We start from the raw sequence: 27,330 nt of genomic DNA, 5'->3' as shown, positions 1-27,330 counted from the left end.
TTTTCATAGCAGAGAAGTTTTAGGAGACAGAAGCACAGACATTTGCATTTATTTGACTTTTACTAAAAGCCCCAAATTTGTGTGACTATCCCAGACTTATCACTATGTAAAAAGCTTTTAGAACCCAAAAATTTTCAGGAAGTCTGGGTCCCTAGGGATGGGGCTTATGTTAACTTTTGACTCTTTTAATTCCTAAATTTCACTCTCTGTGTCTTACGCTCCATAAGCAGTTAGTTCTACTCTGTAATCATTGCACTTGACCTATTTCTGATATTTCTAATATGCAGTTTTCTCTGGTGTATAAAGCTATCTATATATATAAAAAGCCAACCACCTGAACGCTGGAACAACTGAACGACCAGTCGCTATGACGCCCACTGCAGCTAGCTAACCAGCCAGATTGGAGGGTGGGGCCGGCTGGCCAACCTCCCTCTGCCCCTCCCCCCAGCCAGCCGGGGCGGTGGCCAACCCCCCCCCAGGGCCCTCCCCCCTGCCCTGGCCGGTCCCGCCCCTGATCGCACCCCCAACCCCATAGGGGGAGGGGCCAGCCAGCCAACCTCCTGCAGCCCCTCCTCCTGGTTGGCCCCACTCTCCATGGGCCCCCCATTACCCCAACTGGCCCACAGCCCCTGCCCCCGCCCGGCCCCATCCCCAATGGGCCCCCCCCCACCCTAATTGGCCCACGGCCCCTCCCCCCAGCCAGCTCCGCCCCCAATCAGCCCCCCCACTCTGATCAGGGGCAGGGCCATCCGGCCAACCACCCATGGCCCCTCCCACAGGTCATTGGCCCCCGATTGCCCCCCCCCAATTCTGGGGCGGAGCCAGCCAGCCCACAGCCCCTCCCCACGGCTGGCCCCACCCCCGATCAGCCCCCACCACCCCCGATCGGGCCCCAATCGGGGCTGGCTGGCTGGCCAACCTCCCACTGTCTCCTCCTCCCGACAGGCCTGGCCCCAATCTGCCCCGATTGGGGCCAGGCCGGCCGGACCCTACCCATGCACGAATTCGTGCACTGGGCCTCAAGTTTTCTTATAATTTAAAAGGAGTAATTTAATTCTAGATTTTGGATACAAAGGACCTTACAATAGAAAAAGTGGTCATCAATGGACAAGAAGTCAAATACGTTCTTGGAGAAAGACAAAGTTACAAAGGATCACCAATGGAAATCTCTCTTCCCATTGCTCTGAGCAAGTATGAATGTTACCCTCTTTCATAGCTAAATAATGGAGGAATATATTTTCTATTAATTTAAACCTTTTTTCTTTTCTATTTTTAGTTTGTGTGTATGAAGTAATTGGTACACTATGCCCACTGATCTGTTATTCAGATTGAAGCTTATATAAGTGAAAATTATATGTTCTTAAGATACTAAAGAAATTCATTGTATGAAGTACTCAAGAATAGGACTTTTGATAACTGTTACTTCTTTACTCATCATGTTACCAACATCTAGTAAAATGTGATAGTGGGAGCATGCTCTCTTAAGGAGGTATTTCAAGATCACCCGGGAAGCTTTTTCAAGCTGCACATTTTTCACCTTTACCAAGCGGCCAACCACTTTTATGAATGGAATAGTAACAATGACAAACAGAGAACCATTTCTGTATCATAATCTTGACATAAGTGCTTTAGATGCAATCTTTTACCTAATCCTTACAGTCACCCTCTGGGTATGATCTGCATTTTACAGATGAGGAAAGGAAAACTCGAAGTAAGTAACTTATTCAAGAAATAACAGCCAGAATTGTCATATTAGGAGTATATTCCACTCCTTGAATATTGGGGAAGAGAAAAGGGCAGAAAACCATTGGCCTAGGACAAGGGTGATCTTCCCTCCCTTTCAGTGGCCAAGTTTTCATGCCTTCTCTTTCCAGTTAAGAAAAAGAAAGGAAAAACCCACATATCCTTTGTGAGGTGAATGTCATTAACCCCATTTTACAGATGAAGCAACTATGGCATAGGAAGGTCAAATAATTTGCCCAACTTCACAGCACCAATAAGTGGCAGTCAGGATTCAAACACAACCATGGCTGCTGGTCCCCGCGCTGTCTTGCTGTTTCCTCATTATCTGCTGCTCAAACTATTGGGGCGAAGAATTAGTTTTTGTTATTTCCAATCCACCACACACTGATACTTTTGTCACATGCGATAAAAATGAAATACAAGGAAGAAGAGATTAATCCAAGCACAGTTTTTGTTACTAGGTTCCACAAACAATCTGAACCCACTGCTGTTCTGTCCAAGTTTCAAAATTATTTCTTCCATTTTCCCACTATCCTAAAAGATTACATTGTATCACACACACACACACACAAAGCTGGGGTATTCTAATATTAGTTCCTGTTACATCTTCATAAGCAGTTAGTTTGGTAGAATGAAAAGGATACAGGCTGGCATTCAGGTAGTAATGTGAGAGGCAGGCAAACTTACCCACTTAGGACATGACATTTCTAGAACTTACTCTTAATTAGTAACAAGACCACGTAAAATATTATTTCTGTTATTTGGTGTTGATATTATGAATTCAGGTTTTAGTTAGATTGAATTATACTGTACTAATATATTGGTTTGTTTCATTTAGAAATCAAGAAGTCGTTATAGAAATTTCTTTTGAAACATCGCCAAAATCTTCTGCCCTGCAGTGGCTCACTCCTGAACAAACTTCCGGGAAGGAGCACCCATATCTCTTTAGCCAGTGCCAGGTAAAAAGAACTCAGAATGAGTTATTATTCCCAGCTCATGAAGTTGAATGAAGCAAAGTAGACAGTGGTCTTATGGATACATGGGTTTTACCTAAGATAGCAATTTAATTAATCTTGTACTATAAAAATAACATATTCTCATTTATATCTCTCACTATTAATGGATTCACATGTTACTTTAAAAAAAGAAACATTCTTTAATTTGAAAACATGTCTACCTAGATTGGACTATCTGGGTCATATTTATACTGATAGACAGCACCTAGCCTAGAACGTGGCATACAGTTTGCACTTAATAAATGGTCATAAAATGAAAGGAAAACATTAATAAAACAAAATCTGTACTGATTACGAACATTGCTAACAATAGAGAAGTAGAAAGTGAAAGATCAGATTCCCTAATTCTCTCCAGACATCATTACCTGGAGTACCCACCATTGAGGTTGGTGCATAGTCCCTCCAGTTTCCTTATACATGCACAAAGTATATACTAAATGTACCTTTAAAACAATATGATTTAAACATCTGTTTAAAACCCGAGAGTAGAAACAATCTATCATAAAAATAATAAGTACCAAACTCTATTCTGAAAGGAAAAAAACCACCTAATTCTGTCAGTAATCAAAGAGTTGACATTAAAGGAACTCACTTCATTAACTGTTTATTATATTTCCAAGCATTGTTTTAGGTACTTTGCATATTTTGATCCTAATATTCCTGCGTGATTCAAATTTGAATGCAAGTCTATAAAAAAGGAAGCAATGTTGGCACGTGAATTAGACATGTTTACTTTCTATTGCCAATTGAAATACCTTTTTAATCTAAGAAACCCTTAGATTTAATCTGAAAGATAGAATGCTCTAGGCAAGAACGTACAAGCTGTGCACTGTCTTAGTAACACCTGATTCTAAGTAATTCTTATAGAATGTCCATAAATTAAAGTTGGCAGGAAATGCGAGATTCATGAACCATAAGAATGTAAATTTTGAATATTATTCCATTTCTTATTGGCAACGGTTTTTGAAATAGAAGAGATTTCAGTTAAATTCAGAAATTATTGCAGTTGATAGGAAGAATGTAAATATGATTTTGTTTGAGAAATTTGTTTACAATTGTCCTCTTTGCATATTTGCCTGGGTTTGGTCTTATCTAGTGAAATGCATATAAAAACCCCTTGGCACTGCTGAGTCACCTAACCAGAGACCATGAAAGAACTCTAAAAGCATGGTCTTGGAGCCTCATTTTGGGAGAGAGAACCAGGGGATTCTTCTGGTTCTACTCAATCCATCTAGCAGTCAGTTGGGAATCTCATATCTTTGGAGAATCTACTAGATTTGAAGTAAAAAGGGCAGGAGTTTGGGGTTTTAAGGAAGTTTGTGGTGGCATGAAGTCTGTCTATGAATTATAACAATCGCAGAGAGAGAACGTTAGTATCAGCATTCCTTTAGGCTCAGTAGACTCTCAATAAGGCTGGGTTGCTTTGCTCACCAGCAACAGATACAGACTTAGTTGTAAGCAGGCCAAGATCTAAAACCATAGGTGCTCTGCCATCCTTCTCCACGGAACCCATGTTGATGACAGACTGATGTGGAAGCAAAGGAACACTTCACATATTTTATGAATGAACTTGCCTGCATGGTATTGAGAGAGACTGTTCTTCCTCCTTTTCTGCCTAGTTTTTACCTTCAGGATTGGAAGATTGGAAACGTCAAGACTCGAGCAGCGTTTTCCAAGCTGTGTTTCTCAGAACACTGGCATCCCGTTAGCTGTTACTCACCAGAGAAAAATGGGTTTCATGTTAAAATAAGTGTGAGAACAGGCTTCTTTATTGTAGGTCTCTTCAGAGCCTTTGGGACACAATGTTCCTAGGGACTCTCCAAGATCCCATGTGTATTTTTTCACCAAATAGCCCTTTTTTCCTAACAGCTTCTTGCTGGGCACTACTGTTACTCAGAGCACAGAGTAGGAAACACTGCGTAGCACCGCTTCATCTTCCAGCCTGAAATGCGGTCACTGAGCATGCATTAAAATGGAAACTCAGATTTTTTAAATTGGCAAGTACATTTTTGCTACTTTAAAAGATCCCAAGAATTGTGAGATGTGTTTTTATCTTTAAAAAGAATGTGTCTAAGGACAATGCTGCAATTCTAATGATTTTTTTTTTTTTTTTTTTTGTAATGATTTGGTTTATAAGAAAGGGAAACAGCTGTTTCTTTTTCTCTCTCTCCCTCCCAGGCCATCCACTGCCGAGCAATTCTTCCTTGCCAGGACACGCCTTCTGTGAAATTAACCTACAGTGCAGAGGTAAGTACCACAAATCATTCACTGAATTAAGTGATTCATATAAGTAAATGTAATATAAATGATAAGCAGAGATAAGCATTGAATTTTTGTTTAATTAAATTCTACCTAAAATATGTACAAAAGAGGCTGTGGACCTCATTTTGAATTTCTCTTTTAAAGGCAATTTTGAACATAACTGTAAAAAAAAAAGGAAATGAGTAGCATTCTGAATTTAAAAAGAATTCAGAATTCTGCACCTAAAAGTAAGATTATGGGAACAATTTTTCTTAATTTAAAAAAATAGACATTTGCAGAATTAAAAGTTCTATGAATGTACTCTATACCCATATAAACATCTAACAGGCATATATTACAAATTTGTCTATACATTTCCAACTTATTCTTGTCGTGGGTACTGCTAATCCTTTTAGGAAAAGATCGATTATAATTAGTAAATAAATACTATCCCAGAGGCCAGACCTACTTAGACAAAGCCAATAGAATTGAGGAATAACCTGTGTGTATGGGGCCTTCTTGATTTCCAGATCATCCTACAACCAAACTACACCTAGTGGAGTGCTATAGAAAACACTTGAAGGCAAAGAATCTTAGGTTCTGGACTCTTCTCCACCACTTATAACTGTGTGACCTTGGGCATGTCTTATGACCTCACAACCTCAATTGTCTCATCTGTATAACATCTCACCGTGTAAATGAAGGGAGGAAACAGAACCACATTATTTTCTGAATGCTTTTAGTTCTAGGATCCATGGTGATTATAGCACTTGGTTCTGGAGCTTCTGATTCTGTGCCTGCCTCAGTGATAGCTTTGAGTACTAGACCATGCAAGAAAAATAGAGTGTAGCTCTTACTAGAATGGGGGCTTGCTGGATCATTGATATTCAGAGGATAGTCCTGATTCTGGCACTCATTAGAAATAAAACTTTCAGAAGCATGGAGCTGGGGTGCACATTTAAGTGACCGTACGGTTTGCGCCAGAAGGATCTTTTCCCTACAAATTCCCAGAGAAAATTATTTTATAGTTCTTGGCAATAACTTTCAGTTTCTCATATGATGTCCCTCAAAAAGTCCTTCTATTTGTTAACTCCACGTGTAAGTTTTAAATGTAAAATTGTTCAAAACTGTATTCTCTGTCCCAAAGTGAATGTAGGAGCCTTTGAACCTGTAGAGGGGATCAGGGGTGGTGGCTGTCATTGCCTGGCATGGTACCGGCTCTTCAGTATGTTATTTATCCCTTGCAGCAGTCCTATAAAGTATTAGCCTCATTTGATGGAGAAACTGAGGCTCAGGGAGGTTATTTGCCCAAGTCCAGGCAGTTAGTAAGTAGCAGAGCTGGAATTTTAATTTAGTTTCTACCAAGTGTTCTTAATATGGATGGATGAATGGATAGATAGTTCACATTTGCTTTTAAAGAAGCCAGTTTTTGTGGTACATCTACACAATGGAATACTATGCTGCTGTAAAAAAGAAGGAATTCTTACCATTTGCAACAGCATGGATGGATCTGGAGAGCATTATGCTAAGTGAAATAAGCCAGTCAGTGAAAGATAAATACCACGTGTTCTCACTCATTTGTGGATAATAAAGAACATTATAAACTGTTGAACAAAAATAGACAGAGGCAAAGAAGCATTGAACAGACTGTCAAACTACAGCAGGAAGGTAGGGGAGGGTTGGCGAGGGGAGTAAGAGATCAACCGAAGGACTTGTATGCATGCATATAAGCACAACCAACAGACGCAAGACACTGGGGGTGGGGGTTTGAGGGCAAGTGGGGGCGGGGTAGGGAAGGCTGGGGTGGGAGGAGGGAGGTCAGTAGGGGAGGAAAAAAAAGGAGACATGTACTACTATTTGTAATACCTTAAACAACAAAATTAAATTAAGCCAGTTTTACATATTGCTAATTCTATTTACAAAGCTGATACGTATGAACTTATTGGGTTCAGGGTCTATTTATTATATAAATAGTCACAAAGTGGGGGAAGAAAAGGTTATGTTACATAAGTGGTTCAAGAAACATAGAACCTTTTACTTAAAACTGGAAATGATTTTTCTTGTCCGTGAGGTGTCTGTCCCTAAAGAACTGGTAGCACTAATGAGTGCCATTCGGGATGGAGAAGCACCTGACCCAGAAGATCCGAGCAGGAAAATATACAGATTCAGCCAAAAAGTAAGTTCTTAGGGTCTAGATTTTCCTATTAGTTGGTGGTTGAACTATAAATAGCTCTTACCTATCCCAGGAGCAAAATTGCTTTTGAAATATTTCAGAATTTAGAAAGCGGCTTCTTTTTCCTTTTTTGGTCATTTCTTTTTCTTTTGTGCTTTTAAAATATTTTGTTCTACTTAGAGTGTCATGTTGAAGAAAGCGGTTGCTAGATAGGCATAGTAGAGGGCATGCCAGATCCTATTTTTTCTCATCCCAGTTAGTAGCAGGTTTCCTATTCCTTTAAGTTATTTTATTTCTCCTGCCCTGGTACCAGAGTGTGGTCCTTTAGTGTTTACAAATGGAAGAGCTGTTTTAGGTCAAAATAAAAAAAAAAAAAAAGCATTCTGTTACAGTTGTTTAAGTTAAAATTTCTATGTAGCTGGTAATTTGTCTTGTATCTTTGACCTTGAACGAATAGTGTATGTGTGTGCATGCTTTTTTAGTCACCTCCTTAACATAACACATATTTGAAACACAGTGGACAATTTTGCTCCCATCCCAGCTTCTGAGATTCCAAGCTCCCAAACCTTCAGCACCTTCTTACTGCTGGATTATTTTGTTTTTCTCTTAAATTACACCAGGAGTGGTTTAGAAAAATGAGTTGTGTTGTTTTTTTTAAATTAAATCAAGAAAAATAAAACTTAAAAGATGGGTACAGTTGTCTTAGAGGTTAATTTTTGAGAAATGCTTAAAATATACCTTGTAATACTATGTGCAATCATGTTTTTCACATTTCAGAAGCTTTCCTTCCTAATGGAATAAAAGAGAAATAGATGTTTTGAATGTTGTACATCACAATTTTGATCTCTTAAAAATAAGAACTATTTGAGAAGTACAAAGGGAAAGTAATCCATACTACTGTTTGGATATTCAAAAGGAAATTCACTTACTTTTAAATACAAATTGTCTTACTTTGTAACATTTTCAAACACTAATTCAAGCATGTGGTGTGTTTTATTTGCCCCCTTTAGGTCCCGATTCCCTGCTACTTGATTGCTTTAGTTGTTGGAGCTTTAGAAAGCAGGTGAGCTTTTAGACAAATTTTGAGGTTTATAGAAAGATTGAACCTTAGGCATCTTGAACATTTGTCTGGGATAACCTAGTAGGCCATTTGTGTGTTTTTCAAGATATCAAGCTGACAGTTCTAGAAACATTGAAATCTAATTATAAAATACTAGAGGCCCAGTGCACGGATTCCTTAGGCCTGGCCTGCGCCCTCTCGCAATCTGGGACCCCTCAGGGGATGTCGGAGAGCCGGTTTCAGTCCAGTCCCCGCAGGCCAGGCCACGGGACCCCACTGGTGCACAAATCTGTGCACTGGGCCTCTAGTATGCATAAAAATCTTTGGTTAATCTCTTCCTGCCCTCCCTCCTTCCCCCTTCCCTCTGAGATTCATCAGTCTGTTCCATGTTTCTATGCCTGTGTGTTGAGCATCTGCCCCCTGGTGGTCAGTGCATCATAGCTACCAGTTGAACGGTCGCTTAGGCTTTTATATATATCAATAACAAATTAATTTTAAATTAAAAAACCTTTACCGGTCACTGACTGCTTAGATTCTCCAAGTATGATAGACTGAGCATGCACTTACCTTTAGTTAGAGGTCTGGATTCTAATGGAAGCTTGGACCAGTCACTTCTCATAGCCTCCTTGTAGTCATTGTAATGATACCTCCCTTCCCTGCCTCATAGGGTGTTTATGTGAAACAAATGAGATAAAAGATATGAAAGCACTTGGAAGTCTATAAATATTCAAGACATATAAGATATTTTATTAAAATTTTACCAATATACAGAGTATCCTTCCTTAATTTTTTTGTTATTTCTGAATAACTAAAAAATAAGAGTATCTTTAGTAACTACATTCCCTAAATTGCCAGAAATAAGGACGTGATAGAGAAGTCAGGCAAACACAGATTCTGATCCTAGCTCCAGTAGTTACTAGCTATGTCCGTGGGTTTCATATTTTTCATCTAAAAGCTAGAAATAATATGGATTTCAAAGGCTTTTTGTGAGGATTAACAGTCCTAATCAATGGGAAGCCATTCACTAAATGATAATTATAATGGCTGTCACAGTAGTTGACAATTTAAAAGATCTTATTATGAACCATCTCCAATGCATTATCCCATTGAATCCTCCCATGTCTGTAAAGTAGATACGGTTATTTTCCCCCCATTTACCAGTGCCTGGTGAGTTTTAGTAATTGGCTTAGAGTCATATAGCAAGGAAATGGCAGAGCCAGGACCCAAACAGATACAGGTTTCTGTGAGCTCACAACACAGACCTGCACTCTGTAGTGTGGCAGCTGCTGACCACATGAGGTTTGAGATGTGCTGTAAATGTAAAACACACACTGGATTTCTAAGGGCTTAGTATGAAAAGAAATGTAAAATACTTCACTACTCATTTTTTATGTTGATCACAGGTTGAAATAATATTTTGGATATATTGGATTAAACAAAATATATTAAAATAATTTTTATCTATTTAATTTTGCTTTTTTTAAAAAATGTGGCCACTGGACAATTTGAAATTTCATATGTAGCTCACATTTGTGGTTTTCATTCAATTTACGTTGAATCACATTGGTTACCGTTGCTACTCAGTGTGGTCTACAGTCTAATAGCTTTGGCATCACCTGGGTGTTGGTTTAGAGAAGCAAATTCTTGGCCCCTATCCCAGACTTACTATATCAGAATCTGTATTTTTACAAGCTCCCAGGTTATTTGTATGCATATGAAAGTTTGAGAAGCACTGTCGTAGAGTTCACTTCCTCTCTGGACCAATACCAAGGCAAGTCTTGTTGCTTGGAGTTTTATGTTACATAACACTTTTTAGATGAAATCAATATTTTTGGGTTTAAGCTCTATATACATGATACGTAGTTCTATTTGTTTCTTCCTTCTTTATTGTGGTTTACAAAGGACATGGAATTTAACATCTTAACCATTTTTAAGTGTACAGTTCAGGAGTAATAACTACATTCACATTGTTGTTAAACAAATCTCCAGCATATTTTCGTCTTGCAAAACTGAAACTCTATACCCTTTAAACAACAATTCCTCGCGTCGCCCTCTCCCTGCCTCCTAGTAACCACCATTCTACTTTCTGTTTCTATAAATTTGACTGCTTTAAATATCTCATAAGTGGAATCATAGAGTATTTGTCCTTTTGTAACTTGTTTATTCCACTTAGCATAACATCCTCAAGATTCATCCATGTTGTAGTATGTCACAGGATTTCCTTCCTTTTCTATTTGTTTCTTTTATAGAAGAGTGTTCAGCCTTTAAGTGCATAACAAAGTTTACATCCACCCCTGTTCTGGAATAATCTCTTCGTGAGCTGCAAGTGGGTTTCTACAGTTGTGAGACTGAGGGAGGAAACTAGATCCCACATGCCTTACCAGAAGCCAGTAAACTAACCTTTGGGGGTACCTTGTCTCAGTTTTCATTTGGCCCAGACTGTCTCCTTAGAGAGCTGCATATCCATTGCTGCACACACAACAGCAGGCTTGTGTCTCTGAGAGGACATTTAACCTCAGCCCTGACCTGAGCACATGGTAAATCACACTCCTACTGTAGGATTTGTATACAGTGCTTTAAATCTCTTCTAGAGCCAGGTGCATAATTTGCCTTGCATTCCTTTTTAATAGGCTTTTTAATTTTGCAGGCAGATTGGCCCGAGAACATTGGTATGGTCTGAGAAAGAGCAGGTGGAAAAGTCAGCTTATGAATTTTCTGAGGTTAGTCACCCTTTTTAACAATTGTGATAGACAGTCATTTTAAGATTTTGAGTATGAAAGTGTTAGGTGATGTGTTAAAAGAATCAAATACATCTCATTTTATGTGAATTTGCATCTGCTACATTTTTTGTATTGTTTTAATTTAAAGTAAGTATCATTAACTTATAAGATTCATAGAATATATACTTTTAAGAACTTATTATGCTAATGAAGACATACAAATATATATGCATTAATTTTCCAGACTGAAACTATGCTTAAAATTGCAGAAGATCTGGGAGGCCCATACGTATGGGGACAGTATGACCTATTGGTCCTGCCACCATCCTTCCCTTATGGCGGCATGGAAAATCCTTGCCTCACTTTTGTAACTCCTACTCTGCTGGTAAGTGTACATATTTTTCATTTGAAATTGAGTTCTCCTCAAATATAAACCTAGGAATGGAGAAACTTAGATTCCCAATAATTTTTTGAAAATTTTTATTTATATTCTAATTTTATTTTATTTTTTTGTGTGGTTATCATCATCTCATTTTTCAAAAGAAAATAATTGGCCATTTGGGAGAAAAAAATATTTTTTGTAAGCTGTTTGGGATTTTAAGGGGTGGGTGCTGTGTAACAGCAATCCATTGATGAATTATGTATCCAAACAAGGAAACTATACCATTTACACTTGGCATATAGGTACTGGTATAAAACAAACAAAGAAAAACACCCCTCACTTTACCTTCCTGTAACCCAGTGAGTAGGATTAGCAACTAAATAAGGAAAATAAAATACATCATAGGAGACACTATAAATTTTTTAAAAACATACTGTGGATAATAGAGAGGAAGAAGGTAAATAAGAGCACATATAAAAAATGGAAGTAGGAGAAATGTCTCCCAGAAGTTAGAGACAAGAATACTGATCCTGCTGGTATTGGAAAATTGCTCTGGAATTAGGAAAGAATTATGCTGTTTTTTAGTTCTGCATTTTCTGTTTTATTTTCTAAATACATGTCTGTTTTGAACTCTTCGGCATGCCATGCAGAAATACAGTGCCAGGGAGTTAATGCCAGAATAGTGCATCTTGATATAGGCTGTGATTTGATTACTGAACTACTAAGGTCATTTTCCTCTTTTTTAGGCTGGTGACAAGTCACTCTCCAATGTAAGTTAAACATTTGTTACCATTGTCTTACCCTCATGAAGTATTAAGTCAACTGAATTTAAAACTATCCATTGCATTGTTATGTTAAAGATATAGTTATAAAAGAAAACTTGAGAATTCTTATTGTAAAACATTAACCATTATTAATAGTTAAATACATTAACCATTCTTTTTTTTTTTAATTTAATGAATCTTTATTGTTCAGATTATTACAATTGTTCCTCTTTTTTTCCCCATAGCTCCCCTCCACCCGGTTCCCACCCCACCCTCTGCCCTTACCTCCCCACGACTGTCCTCATCCATAGGTGTATGCTTTTTGTCCAGTCTCTTCCCGCACCACCCACACGCCTTTCCCCCGAGAATTGTCAGTCCACTCCCTTTCTATACCCCTGATTCTATTATATTCACCAGTTTATTCTGTTCATCAAATTTTTTATTCACTTGATTTTTAGATTCACTTGTTGATAGATATGTATTTGTTGTTCATAATTTTTATCTTTACCTTTTTCTTCTTCCTCTTCTTAAATAATACCTTTCAGCATTTCATATAATACTGGTGGTGATGAACTCCTTTAGCTTTTTCTTATCTGTGAAGCTTTTTATCTGACCTTCCATTCTGAATCATAGCTTTGCTGCGTAGAGTAATCTTGGTTGTAGGTTCTTGCTATTCATCACTTTGAATATTTCTTGCCACTCCCGTCTGGCCTGCATAGTTTCTGTTGAGAAATCAGCTGACAATCGTATAAGGTGCTCCCTTGTAGGTAATTAACTGTTTTTCTTTCTTGCTGCTTTTAATATTCTCTCTTTGTCTTTTGCTCTTGGCATTTTAATTATGATGTGTCTTGGTGTGGTCCTCTTTGGATTCATTTTGTTTGGGGTTCTGTGCGCTTCCTGGACTTGTAAGTCTATTTCTTTCACCAGGTGGGGCAAGTTTTCGGTCATTATTTCTTCAAATAGGTTTTCAGTATCTTGCTCTCTCTCTTCTTCTGGCACCCCCATAATTCGGATGTTGGTACACTTGAGGTTGTCCCAGAGGCTCCTTACACTATCTTCAGATTTTTGGATTCTTTTTTCTTTTTGCTTTTCCGGATGAGTGTTTTTTGCTTCTTTGTATTTCAAATCTTTGACTTGATTTTTGTGGTCCTCTATTCTGCTGTTAGGTCTCTGTATAATATTTTGTATTTCAGTCAGTGTATGTTTAATTTCTAGTTGGTCCTTTTTCATATCCTCAAGGTTCTCGCTAAATTTATCGGCCTTTTCTAGGAAATTCTTGAAAAACCTTATAACCGTGGTTTTGAACTCTATATCCAGTCATTTTCTTTCCTCCATTTCTTTCATTTGTGATCTGTTTCTTTGTCTCTGCATTTTCGTTGCTTCCCTGACTTGGTAGAGTAACTTTGTGTGCTAGGTGTCCTATAGGGTCCAGTGGCTCAGCCTCCCCAGTTACCTGAGGTGGACACTCCTGGTGTACCCCTTTGTGGACTGTGTGCACAGCCTTGTTGTAGTTAAGTCTTTATTGTTGTTGGTATCACTGGGAGGAATTGACCTCCAGGCCATTTGGCTGTGAGGATCAGCTGTGTCTACACTGGGAGAACTTCTGTGCTGGAGACACCCTTATGAGATAAGACTTGCAAAATTGCAAAATCCCCTGTGCTCAGTGTGGATGGGGCGGAGTCTCAGGGCGGAGCAGACAGCCTTGGTTTCCTGTCAGCCCTGCCCTATGAGGCCCCTGGGTCTCAGTGTCCCGTGGTAATCACTGCAAGCACCTCTGAGAGAAAGCTGCCCTCGAGTTTCGCCCACTGCCAGACAGTCCAGTTTCTCCCCTAATGAGTCTCGTTCCCAGAGTCTCGCCCAGAACTGGAGTTCAGTGCAGTCGGGAGCTTCCGTCTCCCTCCCACTTGAGAAAGCCAGCCACACACTCAGCAGTCCTCTCCGCGCGCGCACACCTCCAGACCTCTGTCTTCCGCAGCTCCCCTGAGTCTCAGTGTGCTTTTCTCTTTTCCTGACAATCCAGATTCCCCCTAAATGAGTCTGGGTTCTCAGAGTCTTGCCCGGAACTGGAGTTCAGCGCAGTCGGGGGCTTCCGTCTCCCTCCCGCTTGGGAAAGCCAGCTGCACACTCAGCCGCCAGTCCTCTCCGCGCTCACGTCTTCCTACCTCAGCCTTTTGCAGGTCCTCTGAGTCTCAGTGTGCTTTTCTCTTTCCTTCTAGTTGTAGAATTTCCACTCGGCTAGCTTTCCTGTGGTTCTGGATGATGTCCGTTTTGTCTTTTAGTTGTAGTTTTGAAATTGTTGTGCGAGGCAGCAGTTTAGGTGTTTATGCCGCCTCATTAAGCATTCTTAAATCCTTAACAGATTTAAGAACATTTTATGGTTTTATCTCTTCATATGTTCATTAAATATTTTTTAATGAAGTGATGTATCCATTTAATTTAGTATTTTCTAAATGAGTTTTTGTTCCTAATTTTGCTAAATTATATTTTTTATGAACTGAGTAATAATGTGAACCTCAGCTAAATCTTAAAAAAAAATGAACTTAGAATTGTAAGAACTAGAATGTTTACATTTACATAATGAGTTATTTTAGAATAAGGTAATCAATTTTACTACTAATTGCATCCATTGTTTCCTTTAGGTTATTGCACATGAAATATCTCATAGTTGGACAGGAAATCTAGTGACCAACAAAACTTGGGATCACTTTTGGTAAGATTTATTTTTTATTGGTTCTTAATTTTTTTTCCTGCCTCCCACCACTCTGAATTGTTTTGTGTGTATATCTTGTTTGTCTTTGATATCACCTCTTTGGTACACAGATTTTTTTTAAAATTCTGTAACACTTGTCACAGTGTTAGGTAGAGGTATTCAGTTTATGCTTATTATTTAGTTCCTGGGATAGTCCCAGTTTAGGACACATAAAACCAGAACCATGGCCTAATTTTCCCTGCTGCCCTCTGCTTGGCCAGGCTTCCCATTGTTCTTGATTGGATGCAGGGAAGCACCCCAGGCAGCCGCCTAGACACGAGTGGTCATGCTTTACAATTGCTTTACTTTGTAGAAAAGCCAAAAAGAAAATACCTTGTTGATTGTAATGCCTTTTCCTCTCAGATGTGTCAGTATTTTTTTCTTTAAAAAAATTTTTTTTCAGGTTAAATGAAGGACACACGGTGTACTTGGAACGCCACATTTGCGGACGGTTGTTTGGTGAAAAGTTCAGACATTTTCATGCTCTGGGAGGATGGGGAGAGCTACAGAATTCGGTAAATGAGTCATACTTTTAAAAGCAGTCATGCAAAATTGTATAGGTGTTCAAAATTTAGGTTTGAAAAACACCTTTCCTAAGTAGCAACAAAAAAATCATTTTCACAGGGTGGAAAATCTAGCGGATGCTGGTATAATATTCTGTTGGATTCTGCCCTAAAAATGTTCATGACCAGTAGAATCTCCTTGGGTCTTTGCAAGTAAAATAGTCAGTTACTGTGTTTGAATTTTATTTGGTATATTTTTCATCTTAAAGTGCTATCTGCTGAAACCTGAATTTGCTGGCCAGGCATTGAAACTTTTCTAGTCTTTTACATAGAATAAATCTTATTACGGGGCAAGAATACCATGGAACATTACATAAGTAGCCATTCCATTAATAGACTTCCAGAAATTTATGCTAACATATCCTACAGTTTCTAATCTCTGAGTTGTGTATGTTCTAGACTCCCCTAAAATGTGCCGCTGAGGGAAGTAATACTTCCTCATTAGTTTGCATGGTGGTAACTAGTCTTCATATTTGAACATTCATCCAACTTTGTGTCTTGCAGATAAAGACTTTTGGAGATACACATCCTTTCACCAAACTTGTGGTTGATCTGGCGAATGTAGACCCTGATATCGCATATTCTTCAGTTCCCTATGAGAAGGGCTTTGCTTTACTCTTTTACCTTGAGCAACTTCTTGGAGGACCAGGCAAGTCATTGGCATTTTCTGAAATTATTTTTTGGGGGGTAACATGAAGAACAAGGAAGAATTTTGAACTGTTATTCTTGCTCCATTTTATTCTTCCAGTTCCTTCAGTATGTAGTTGCTGAAGAAATCTGTATCATTTTCTAATGTTACTTCTTTATTTAAAACCTTGAATCACCAAGTTCAAAATTGTGCTGCTTGACTTAAAAAAGCACACACACCAACTCATCAGTATTTTACAAATTAGGAAAATAATACATATTCATTGAAAAAAATGTGTGTGGTATAGAAGTTTATAAGAGTAAAAAGTGAGAGTTGCTCAGTGACCCTTTCCACTCCCCAGGGATAACCACTGTTAGTGGTTTGGTGTGGATGGCTGCAGATGTTTTTCGAAGTGTAAATGAACAAATAGGCAGATAAATATATATATAATTGTTTTGATTACAGAAAAGGAATCATACTACGTACTTATTCTAATTTCTTCAATTCATTATTTCACACATATCCTCCCATGTCAGAACATACAAATCTATCTTACACTTTTTAATGCCGTCCTAGTATTACATAGTGTGGATGTGCTGAGTTTATGTAACTTCCCCATGGCTGGGCGTGTAGGTATTCTCCTTTGTTGAAGGACTTTGACAGCCCTTCCTCCTGTAGGCCCATTCTGCCCGTCCGATATTTCTCTCCTAATTGAGTCATTGCCTTTAGAACTTGTGCTGTGTATTTCACTTTTCAGTGTCTTCATTGTGTGATCCCTTTACCTATAATTAGGATTTCTCTTCTCCCTTCAGTCAAGTTACATATATTTTTCAAGTCCCAACTTAAGTCCTACCACCTTTTTTGAGCATTCATTCTTCTCTGAATGTTCTCTGTGATTAACAGTACAATGCCAAGCACCAGAAAAAAATGTTAAATAATTACCTTTCCATTAATAGACCTTTTTTTTTTTTTAACTCTTAGAGGTTTTCCTAGGATTCCTGAAGGCTTATGTTGAGAAATATTCCTACCAGAGCATAACCACTGATGACTGGAAGGACTTCCTGTATTGTCACTTTAAAGATAAGGTTAGTTTTTAAGAGCACTCTTACTTTTTATGCCCAATATGTCTTTAACAGCTGTTTGCTAGGCTGACTTGAATTACTTAATAGTAGTATTGGTCTAAGATTTAAAGCTCAATATTTTATGGTATTTTTTTCCTATTTAAAATGTGATCTGAACAGCATGAACTAATGTGAAGAATTATCCTATTTCAGAGACATCTGTGACAGTGTTTTAGAATTTTTTTGTATGTACTTTTCATATTTATATAGCAGAGCATGATTAACATGAATTTATTTTAGAAAAGAGACTTAGAAATTGTCTTGACATGTCAGTATAAATCACAGATTTCAGTACCTAAAATTCTATTTTAGATTTAGATTTAGAAAAAGTTGTTCTGTAGAAAACTGGGTGTTCTTACTGTTCACAGGTTGATATTCTCAATCAAGTGGACTGGAACACCTGGCTCTACTCTCCCGGACTGCCTCCTGTGAAACCCACGTCAGTGCTTACCCTGCTCCTGGTTCCCTTCTCATTCTCCCAAATCCTGAAGCTCCTCAAACTATCTGGAAGGGTTTCGTACCTCCCTTAAGCTGTTACTAGTTAGTGATGAGAGCAGAGCTCTTAGGTGTTTGAACCTTAACCCTGAGGTCAAAAGAACAATCTCCGTGATATTTAAATATAAATCAGTTCAATTCATTGCAAGTAATTATTTAGTGCCTCCTTTTTGCACAAGGATGATGATAGATAAAGATATTGCCCTTTCCTTAAAAACATCTGCAATAAGAAAAATGACTTAAGTATTATGTTAATCATGATAACAGTGCTATAAGTTACCATTTCCAGAGGAGGCAAATGAAGTTTTGCTAGGTAAAGTGTCTTGCCCAGGGTTACACAACAAATAAGAAATGGGAGTTGAGATTCGAACCCTGGTTGTCTCATCTCCAATACAGAGACTTTTAAACTAAGTACCTTCCTCAATCAGGGACCCGAATCCTGGTCTTCCACGAGGATGCAAACTCGCGCATGTTCTAGCCGGGAATGCTGTTCCTGTTACCTGGAATACTCCTTACCCAGTTAATTCCAATCTCAGTGCGAGGATTTCTTGTGTTGCATCTTCATAGCTGTTGCCACAGGAGTAATTCCACATTTACTTGTGTGATTATTAACATCTTTCTCCTTTACTACATTGAAGCACCGTGAGAGCAGGCTCATACATACCTGGTTTTGCTCACTACTTTTCATAGGACCTTGCCATGAATAAGGGCTGCTTCCCTCCTTGAGCTAATCCCTACCTAGTTCTTTTCATTACAATGAGAAGGAAATTTCAGGGGCACCAAGAAACAGACCAGCCAAAGGTTTTTACTGTCCTCTCTATTGGTGTGTTTTTTCTTAAATCAGTGCTAAGTAATATTCTAGTTGAAGGTGATTTACTGCCTGAGCAGTCCAGGGTCTCTGATCCCTTTTGGTCTTGAGGACAGAGCAAAGGGTTTGCCTAAAGTCCACAGCCTGATTGCTTCGTGAAGATAAACTGGCAGCTGACTCAAAGGTCACTGCCTTCACCCTAGAACACAAACTCTCCTGAAGCAGGTTCAGCGGTAACTTCTAATCAAAACTTACTTCGTGTGGGTCCTAAGGCAGGTACCCCTCTGTTCTCTAATAGAAACATTTCACAGCAAGCAAGCATGACTTACAGACGAAGAGGGCAATGTTTTGCAAGAATTTTGCACACATTACACGGTCTCTTCCATTGTTGTAAAACATATTTGTTTTCTAAGGTGAGAACACACAAATCTTAGTGGAACATGCTTGGTTTAATGGTCAGAGTTTGCTATTTCCACCTCTTTCTGAAAAGAGAGAAATGAAATTATCATCACATGATTTCAGAGTCTCCCAAGGGTCTCTTGCGACAAGCAGTATTTCCCCACTGATTAGAACAGTGTCTGTCATGTAAGTGCTTGCAGTTTTATTGGATGGTTCGGTGGTTGGAACAAGAGAATGTGAGATCCATGAGAGCAAGGACTCTGTTGTCTGCTGTCCGAGTGCCCAGAACTGCTCCTGCCGTACAGCAAACACTCAGTATGCTCAGCTGAGCCCCAGCTCCTTCAGCATTTACTTCCCAAGCTTGTGACAGTCTTGGCTGAGATGTGCTGGCACTCTCTCCAAAGAGTAATCGGGAGCTTCATTAATTTGGTGTCCACTTGGATTTCCAAGTTCCTGGATGACGCCAGTCATATTTAAGTCAGGCAGACGATTTCCTATTCCTGGCACCCTGGAGATCTTTGTCTTTATTTAAAAATAACTTTGAAATTTAAGTATTTCTATAACCTCAAAATTGCATTTATGCAAAAGCATGTGCATTTTTCTCAATTTAATCTCTAATATGTTTTTATCTTTGCAGTTATGATATGACCCTGACAAATGCTTGTATTGCCTTAAGTCAGAGATGGATTACTGTGAGTAATACTGTGTGGCTTTAGACTCCTAATTGCGTTGTACAAATATGTCTCTACACATGAAGGTGGTGGGTCAGGGGTTCTGATTTTTCTTGCTTCTTTTCAGCTCTTAAAATAAGTACGCAAAAATACCTGCATTTTCTCATTTCCTCATAAATCATTTGTAAGCTACTACTTCAAATATAGCCATTACACATACCAACGAAATCTAAAATGATCTCGGGTACTGTTTAATGCTGTTAGGGAAGAGTGGAGGCACTTATGGTCTGTTGATACCACTGTTCACATCTTCGAAACTCCATAAAGAGAAGCTTCTTCATGTATATACTGAAACTAACCCTTAGAGAAACCAGTGTGAATACAAATCTTAGATAATTCTTACAGAGGAGGAAAAATAATTTTTTCTCTTCCCTCTGAGTTCCCTGTAATAAAAGACAGATCAGCCGGGCCGGCGTGGCTCATAGGTTGAGCATCGACCTATGAACCAGGAGGTCACGTTTCGATTTCTAGTCAGGGCACATGCCCGGGTTGTGGGCTTGATCCCCAGTGGGGGGCATGCAGTAGGCAGCCAAACAATGATTCTCTCTCATTGATGTTTCTATCTATCTCTCCCTCTCCCTTCCTCTCTGAAATCAATAAAAATATATATTTTTTTAAAAAGACAGAGTAACATGAATGGTACAAAGGATGTCAAAAGTTTCCTCCACTCTTACTACTAACAGTCTAATTTTTAAAAATAATATAGACTTTAGAAGTCATAGTGATATAATCTCAGAAATATTAAAGTAGCTAAGGCTTTATTTTTTAGTTTTATATATTCTTATATTTCTGTCTTCTTCTTAATTTTACCTCTATGTCAGATAAACCAATAAATACTAAATTTTACGGAAATGGAAATAACCAAGTAACATTTATTATAGGCCAAAGAAGATGATTTAAGTTCATTCAACTCAGCAGACCTGAAAGATCTCTCTTCTCATCAGTTGAATGAATTTTTAGCACAGATGCTTCAGAAAGTAAGTACCAGCTCAAAGCATTAGGAATTAGAATGGGCATAAGGCATGTGGAAACCAATAGAAAAAAAAATTTATAAAATTCATTCACTCAAAAATATTTGTTGAATGCCTAGTATGTTTAGTATTGTGCTGAATATAAAAACATACATAAGAAATACACCATGTCCTCAAAAAGTTTATAATCTAGTAAGAAAGGTCACACATGCAAAATTTAGCAATAAAAGGTGTATATTTTATGTATCATTTGAGAAAAAGTTGATTAGGAAGAAGGAACTCCCCACTGGCATAATCAAGGAAAGATCTGGAGTAGTGGGGCTTGTTTTGAGCAGAGCAGTGTTAGCAGGGAGGGAAGAAGTCAAGTGCAAGGGAGCAGCAAGTGATAGAGCATGCCCCATGCTGCAGGAGTAAATCGTAGCTCTGGTTAAGGAGTTAATGAAGGCAACACTAGACAGGCTGGTAGGGTCTGATGGGGTAAGTCTTGAATGCTGACAATTTTAGATTTTATGCTAGTCAGTAGGAAAGGATTTAACATGTTCAAGAGGAGAGTCGTTTGATGCAATGGCGGTTATGGAAATTACTCTGCTGGTGATGGGAAGGCTGGGTTGACATGAGGAACACTGGTGGTGGCGTTAGGTGGGAGGCTCGAAGGAGGACCAGGCGTGAGGGAGGGGCAGGTGGGAAGGGAAGGAACAGGACAGATGAAAGGGGCATCACACAGGATGAAAGCATAGGGTTTTGTGACTGACCAGATTTGGAGATTATCAGGGAAGAATCCATGCAGATTTGAAGGTTTCAAACCCAAGTAATTAAAGCAATATTTCACTGAGAGGAGATGCTACATTTTGAGAGGGAGGTAATAACTGGGTTTTTACTATTACATAAAGGGAGCTCTCAGGTCTAAGGACCTTGAGAGGGATGGAGGAGACTTTGAACGGAATTTCCTATGAAATGAGCAAAATGAGCAATGGGATTTCAAGGCAACAGGGACCTTAGAGAATCAGTTTTTAGTACATCAAGCCATCATGATTTCACAAATGTCTGTAAGTACCGCTATGTGGCCTAGGACCAGGAAGAAGGAAAACGTGACGGGATGACTGGGAAATAGGAACAGCAAACGTGGGGGAGAGTAGGGAGCCTAGGGGTGATCTTCACTGGCTGACCTTCCAGAGCGGCCCAGGAATTTAGTTGAGACTAAACAATTTGGAAGGATCTAGCAGTCAGTAAGAGCAGAGATGGTTAGTGAGTGTGGAGTGAGTTTTGTAAGATGAGGTCATGGCTGGAGAAGAGAATTACCATCTACCTAGTGGCACCTCACACTCCACTTGTCCAAACTGAACTCTTCCTTTTCGTCACACAAACCCTCTCTGTTAAGATGGGTTAAGATGGGCACAGGAAGTTTATGAACCCCTGAAATTGTATATAGAAGTTTATGTTTATATGGTAAATGTGGTGGGTTTTTTTGTTTGTTTGTTTGTTTGTTTGGTGTTTTATTTTCCCACAAAGAAAGGGTCCAGTCCATATGATTCATCAGATTCTGAAAGGAGTCTGTAATATGAAAGTTTAAACACCGCTGTTTTTGTAGGGCTGTAGATAATTTAAAAGAGATTTCAGAGGAAATATGCAAAGATAAAGCTGGGGGGAATTCATGAGGAAAAAATTAAAGAAACTGTGATTTAATCTGGAGAATGGAATAAATTTAAAATATATCAGGAAGAACTTGAAAGACTCTGGAAAGAATCTGAAAGTTAATATTTATATATACTAAAAAGTCTGAGGGCCATAATCCTCATTTAATTCTCTGTGAACCTCACAAATTAAATTACCCCTTTGCTCCTGGTAGAATATCCTTATCCAGAATAAGTTTGCACAAAATTTATTTTTGTGTGCATTTGTTTCTTTTATTTTTATCTAACTTACTTTTATATTATAAAATATTTAGGATTTTAATCTGGCTAAGAATTTCTCTCCAGCTCCTTTCTTCCAAGGAATCCTGTTGAAATGATACGTTACACTTTTTCATTTTGCTCTTAGGCACCTCTTCCATTGGGGCACATAAAGCGAATGCAAGAGGTGTACAACTTCAATGCCATTAACAATTCTGAAATACGATTCAGGTACATCATTTTAACTTGTCTCTGTGGAAGAAAGTAGAAAACTAGTTTTAAATGTGGAGAAAGGGAAAGCAGAGTCTTGAGACATCCTTGTCAATTTTATTGCTTCTATATAAATAATTACAGTGTTTTTTAAGGAATAGTTGCAATCTCTATAAGATGATAGTATTAATCTTTTTATTAGGCTCTGTTCGAAGCTTTTCTTGCCTTTAAAAAAGATTAGGATTGAGGACTCAATGGTAAATAGGCGTTCTCCCACAACTAGCCAAAGTAACTCTGAAATGAGAATAGTTAGAAATCTCTGGTTCTGTTATGTGGTTAAACTTTCTTAATTTAAATTTGTAGTGTGAGGCTTAAACCAAAGTTTAATTCCTTCAGAAATTGCATATATAAAGTACATGAGCACCTACTTACTCCAGACCTGTTAAAACGTATGATCTTTTAAAAAAAAACAAATTCCTCTTCTCTTCTTCAATTATTAAATTGTATATGTAAGTATTTGAGCTTCTCAGAATAAAGACATAATATAAAGTGGTGTACAGTGTAACCATAATAGGATTATTTATCATTACAAAAGTTATTTTCATATATACCTGTCATATCCTGCCTCTTTCTCCTCCTTTCCTACCCCATATCCACTAAAATCCCACTTTCAGATGGTTGCGACTCTGCATTCAATCGAAATGGGAGGAAGCAATTCCTTTGGCTCTAAAAATGGTGACTGAACAAGGAAGAATGAAGTTTACACGACCCTTATTCAAGTAAGAACAAAATCAAATTATGTTTTGAATTTATATAAGTTTGGGGAAGAAAAAAATATTAAATCAATGTTTTTGTTGTTGCTAAAATACTTTGTAAAATGCAATCTAAAAATAATACATATTTATATTTGTTAAAGGATATAGAATTTTTGTATAGGAACTGATACTTCTAAATATTTAAAATTTGAGATAATTTCATTAACTTTTTAAGAAGCATTATATATGATTTATCTCTTATGGGCCAAATGGGGTTAGACAGTGATGAAAAGTAAGTAAATCAAAGGTAATCTTATAGACACAGAAAGATCTTTAAAAGCAAGTGGAAGATAACTAGTGAGTAGGCATGGTCAAGAAAAATGTCTGAAGATGCATTGAGCAAGTAAAGTCAAATTTTTTTTAATTCACATGTTACAGTGAGGTAAAAGAGTAGTTGGTTGACATAAAGGAATGCTTGACTACAAGATACATTGATAAATATCTCAGTAAAGTTATTTTGACTATGGATTTGGCAGGAATTCTGAAAAAAAGATACCATGACAAATATTTATGATTATTTAAAATTTGCCAAAACAACAAAATAAGTAATTAGCTATCTTTCTTCTTCTTCTCTCTTTTTTTTTTTTTTTTTTTTTTTTGCAGGGACCTGGCTGCCTTTGACAAGTCCCGTGATCAAGCCATCCGTACCTACCAAGAGCACAAAGCAAGTATGCACCCTGTGACTGCCATGCTGGTGGGCAAGGATTTAAAAGTGGATTAAGGACCTGTCTGATGCTCATGTCAAATGCTTCTCTTTTTTAAATTGAATTCATAAAGAAATATAAAACTCCAGCTCATATTGTAACTAAAAATGTTTTTATGTTTGGCTTTTTATTGTTTTGTCAGTGATTTTCATAAATAAAGCTGAGCTACCTTCCCCTCTATCCCCAAATCCCCAATGGCATGTTCTTTATAAAGTGAATTTTCTATAAGTTTAATCTTTTGATTTATAAATGTAAAAATTTCAGTTTCATATTTCTTTTCTCTTTTTTTTTTTACTATTGTTATATAATTTTTATTTGTAACATAAAAAAATACCTATTGTTCTCACAATATAAATTACAGAAAGAAAAGCTGGACAAAAGATTTCTTCAAGTAGAGAGTAGGGATGATATCAAACACTTTTAGTCTGTGAGATGCTTATGTCTATCAGAAAGAGGTCATGGGTTGGAATAGGTCATAAAATACAGGATTAGATTCCACCCAAGGTCCCTTTCCTCTTTGACCTCCCAGTATGGTCACAAAATGTGTCAACATATTTACCTGTTAAATTTTAAGTTCTGTAATTTGAATCTGCTGCATACCAAGAATTCAGCAGGATTAGGGTTTTGCCTTTTAAGTAACTATAGCGTGAACACTCTGTGGGATTAGCTCATCACCCAGCTGGTGGATATAAGATGAACTCCTTTATCAAAGTGTGTCAACTCTAGGGGACCCCTCTGCTCCTCACGCCTGGGTCCCCTGCTGATCCACTGGACTCACCCTGCTCTCCTGTCCATTAGGGTCTGGTAACCACCCGAACACCAGTATTTCCCATCAGAATCTTGATGGTCTGTTCAACTTGCCTCAACTCTTTAGCAGTCAGCAAACATTCTTCACCCACATAGAGCATAGAGCACACGTAAAGAAATATTGAAAACAGTACAACAACTTGATCCAAGTAAGAGAGTAACAAAGTATGCCTGTGTATGCCATATAGTGCCCCAGGGTGCCTCAGCACACAGTTTGGGAATCATTTCGTTAGGATTCTTTGATTGTAACTGACAGCAACCGAAATGACTACAGGTCAGAAAGGAATAGGATGATTATTTTCAGGATACAGGTAGAGGGAGGTTATCGGAACCTGTGGACAGACAGAAGGATCCTGGCACCCAGGACTGCAGAGCCATCAATACTCCGGCCTCATTTCTGTTTCTCTAGTCCACATTGTATAGTCTGGCTGCCCCAGCTTTACTGTTGTAAATCTTACCTTACCATGTGGAGAAACTGTCTTGATTCCAAATTTCCAGAAGTGAGACTGACACAGGTTGGGTCCACTCCTGGCCAAATAAACTCTAGCAAAGAGGAATGGTGTTTTTGAGTATAAATGGGGGTGGGGGTATATTATTGTTAAGTACCCCCAAAAGTGCTGATGGAGTGACACAAGTCTCAAAATAGATAGGAGCAAACACCCCAAAGGTGGGGCAGATATCAGAGAGAACTTCCTGTCCATGCCTGTAATCCTGAGTCTGCTGATTTCACTCTCCCTGGACATGGATGTACACTGCAGTGTGATTCTGTTTCTCAAACTCCGTGCCAGGAATAGCAGGGCAGAGAGTTCAGCTCAGACCCCTGTCTATAATCATGTTCTAAGTGATTAGACGTTGGTAAATCCACATGATCCTTTTGAAGGCATCGCTGACCCTCTAAGCTCACCACATATTCTAAGCTAATGTCACTTTTCAATATCACTGATGAGTGATACTAAAAGTGAATTGTGACAAGGGAACCTTGAAGGGTGGTGTGGAAGGGTGCTATGAGGAAGGTAGAGGGCGCTAAAAACAAACATACAAACATTTACCTGGGGCCAGCTCAGTGGAGTCTATATTCACCTCAGCTAATAAGCATCTATCTGCTCAGTGTCTTTGTGCCAGGATGTGTATACACATAATTTCCGGATGAACAAAGGTAAGTAATTTCTATAAAATGCTAAAGAAGAGGTATGCTAAAGCAGCCCAGAGAAAGGGGTTAGGGAATGCTTTCTGAAGAAGAGAAAGCATGAATGAGTCTTAAGGAATAAGAAAGGTCTTATTGGAGGTGTGTTCCGGGTGGAGCGAGTAACACAAGTAAGGGTATAGATTTATGGGTGTTTGGGTCATGAATTTGGACAGAACCAGTGGAAATAGCTTATCTCTGCTCTACTGTGTCTAGGGCCTGAGCCTGGGAGCCTCAGATCTCTGGGTGTGATGCAATTTGCTGATAGCTGGTATCATCTGGAGCCTTCTTCCCTCACATGTCCTGTGTATGGCCTGGGGTTACTCAAAAGCTGGGCTCAGTTTGGGTTTTCTCTCAGCACAGGGAATAGTTGGACTTACCAGCCTTCCCTATATGTCTGCATCCATCCCCAGAGAGTAAGCACCACAAAGGCAGAGAATGCATTGTACTTATTTCATCCCCAGCACCTAGCACAGTGCTTGGGACATAACAGGTGCTCAAGAAATACTTATTGGATGAGTGAATGGAAGGGAGCAGAAAGTTAAGCTACTTCATGTCAAAGGGCCTCTGTTTTCTGAGAGGTAGGAGGTAAGGTGTTCCTCTGAGAATGAGGGGAGGTGGATATTGAAAAGGTCCTTGAGGCGTTGGTGAATGTTTTGGAAAATGGGCGGGCAAGTAGGAGGGCAGTGCCACCATCTGCACCATCACAGGACTTTCTGTAGCAGAGCCTTTACCTGGGTGAACACAGTTTGTGTGGTGACCCAGAGGTTGGGTTTTACTCAGAGGGTAGGCACAGGTTTAATGTTATAAAGAAATTTCAAAGTGTTGAAGAAAGTGGTCCAGGTGGGCGACTAAGGGACTGGCTTCCTAGGAAAGTAAGTGAAGAAGCAGGTAGGAGGTGGAGGGCAGAAGGAACCAACTACAGGTCACGTCCTAAGGGTGGAGATGACCGAAGTAAATTGGGGGGGGGGGGGCTGCAAGGCTGTAAGGCTGTGGTCAGAAGGTGGGTATTGGAATGGAAGATTATGTGTATCAAATTCATGAGATGACAAATTCCAGAGTGCGGTTAGAACTTGGGTGGCTCAAGTGCAAGTTTCAATAAGGCTCAAGGCATGGTAGCTCTTTATTTGTACGCATTCCAGGAAGCTGCCAGAGAAA

General features: G+C 38.8%; 1 protein-coding gene across 2 annotated transcripts in view; it reads left to right on the top strand.

The window, feature by feature from the left end:
- The window catches only part of LTA4H (leukotriene A4 hydrolase), a 29,592-nt gene extending 5,230 nt beyond the window's left edge, over positions 1-24,362 (top strand). The window contains exons 2-19 of one of the 2 annotated variants that reach the window (XM_080659924.1): positions 1,061-1,191; positions 2,582-2,702; positions 4,938-5,006; positions 7,072-7,176; positions 8,184-8,236; positions 10,881-10,953; positions 11,198-11,338; positions 12,082-12,105; positions 14,739-14,809; positions 15,252-15,363; positions 15,916-16,060; positions 17,021-17,124; positions 17,529-17,599; positions 19,500-19,554; positions 20,475-20,570; positions 22,602-22,684; positions 23,338-23,442; positions 24,082-24,362. In XM_080659924.1, the coding sequence (XP_080516050.1) occupies positions 1,061-1,191; positions 2,582-2,702; positions 4,938-5,006; positions 7,072-7,176; positions 8,184-8,236; positions 10,881-10,953; positions 11,198-11,338; positions 12,082-12,105; positions 14,739-14,809; positions 15,252-15,363; positions 15,916-16,060; positions 17,021-17,124; positions 17,529-17,599; positions 19,500-19,554; positions 20,475-20,570; positions 22,602-22,684; positions 23,338-23,442; positions 24,082-24,199 (1,677 nt within the window). In that variant the 3' untranslated portion in view covers positions 24,200-24,362. The remainder of the gene's footprint in view (positions 1-1,060; positions 1,192-2,581; positions 2,703-4,937; positions 5,007-7,071; positions 7,177-8,183; positions 8,237-10,880; positions 10,954-11,197; positions 11,339-12,081; positions 12,106-14,738; positions 14,810-15,251; positions 15,364-15,915; positions 16,061-17,020; positions 17,125-17,528; positions 17,600-19,499; positions 19,555-20,474; positions 20,571-22,601; positions 22,685-23,337; positions 23,443-24,081) is intronic. The other variant, XM_080659925.1, reaches the window with a different exon arrangement.
- Positions 24,363-27,330: the final 2,968 nt, after the last annotated feature.

This window comes from Plecotus auritus (assembly GCF_963455305.1).
Source record: "Plecotus auritus genome assembly, chromosome: 3".
Lineage (NCBI taxonomy): Eukaryota > Metazoa > Chordata > Mammalia > Chiroptera > Vespertilionidae > Plecotus > Plecotus auritus.
Note: the sequence above shows the minus strand (reverse complement) of the source record. Positions and strands in the feature narration are given on the sequence as shown.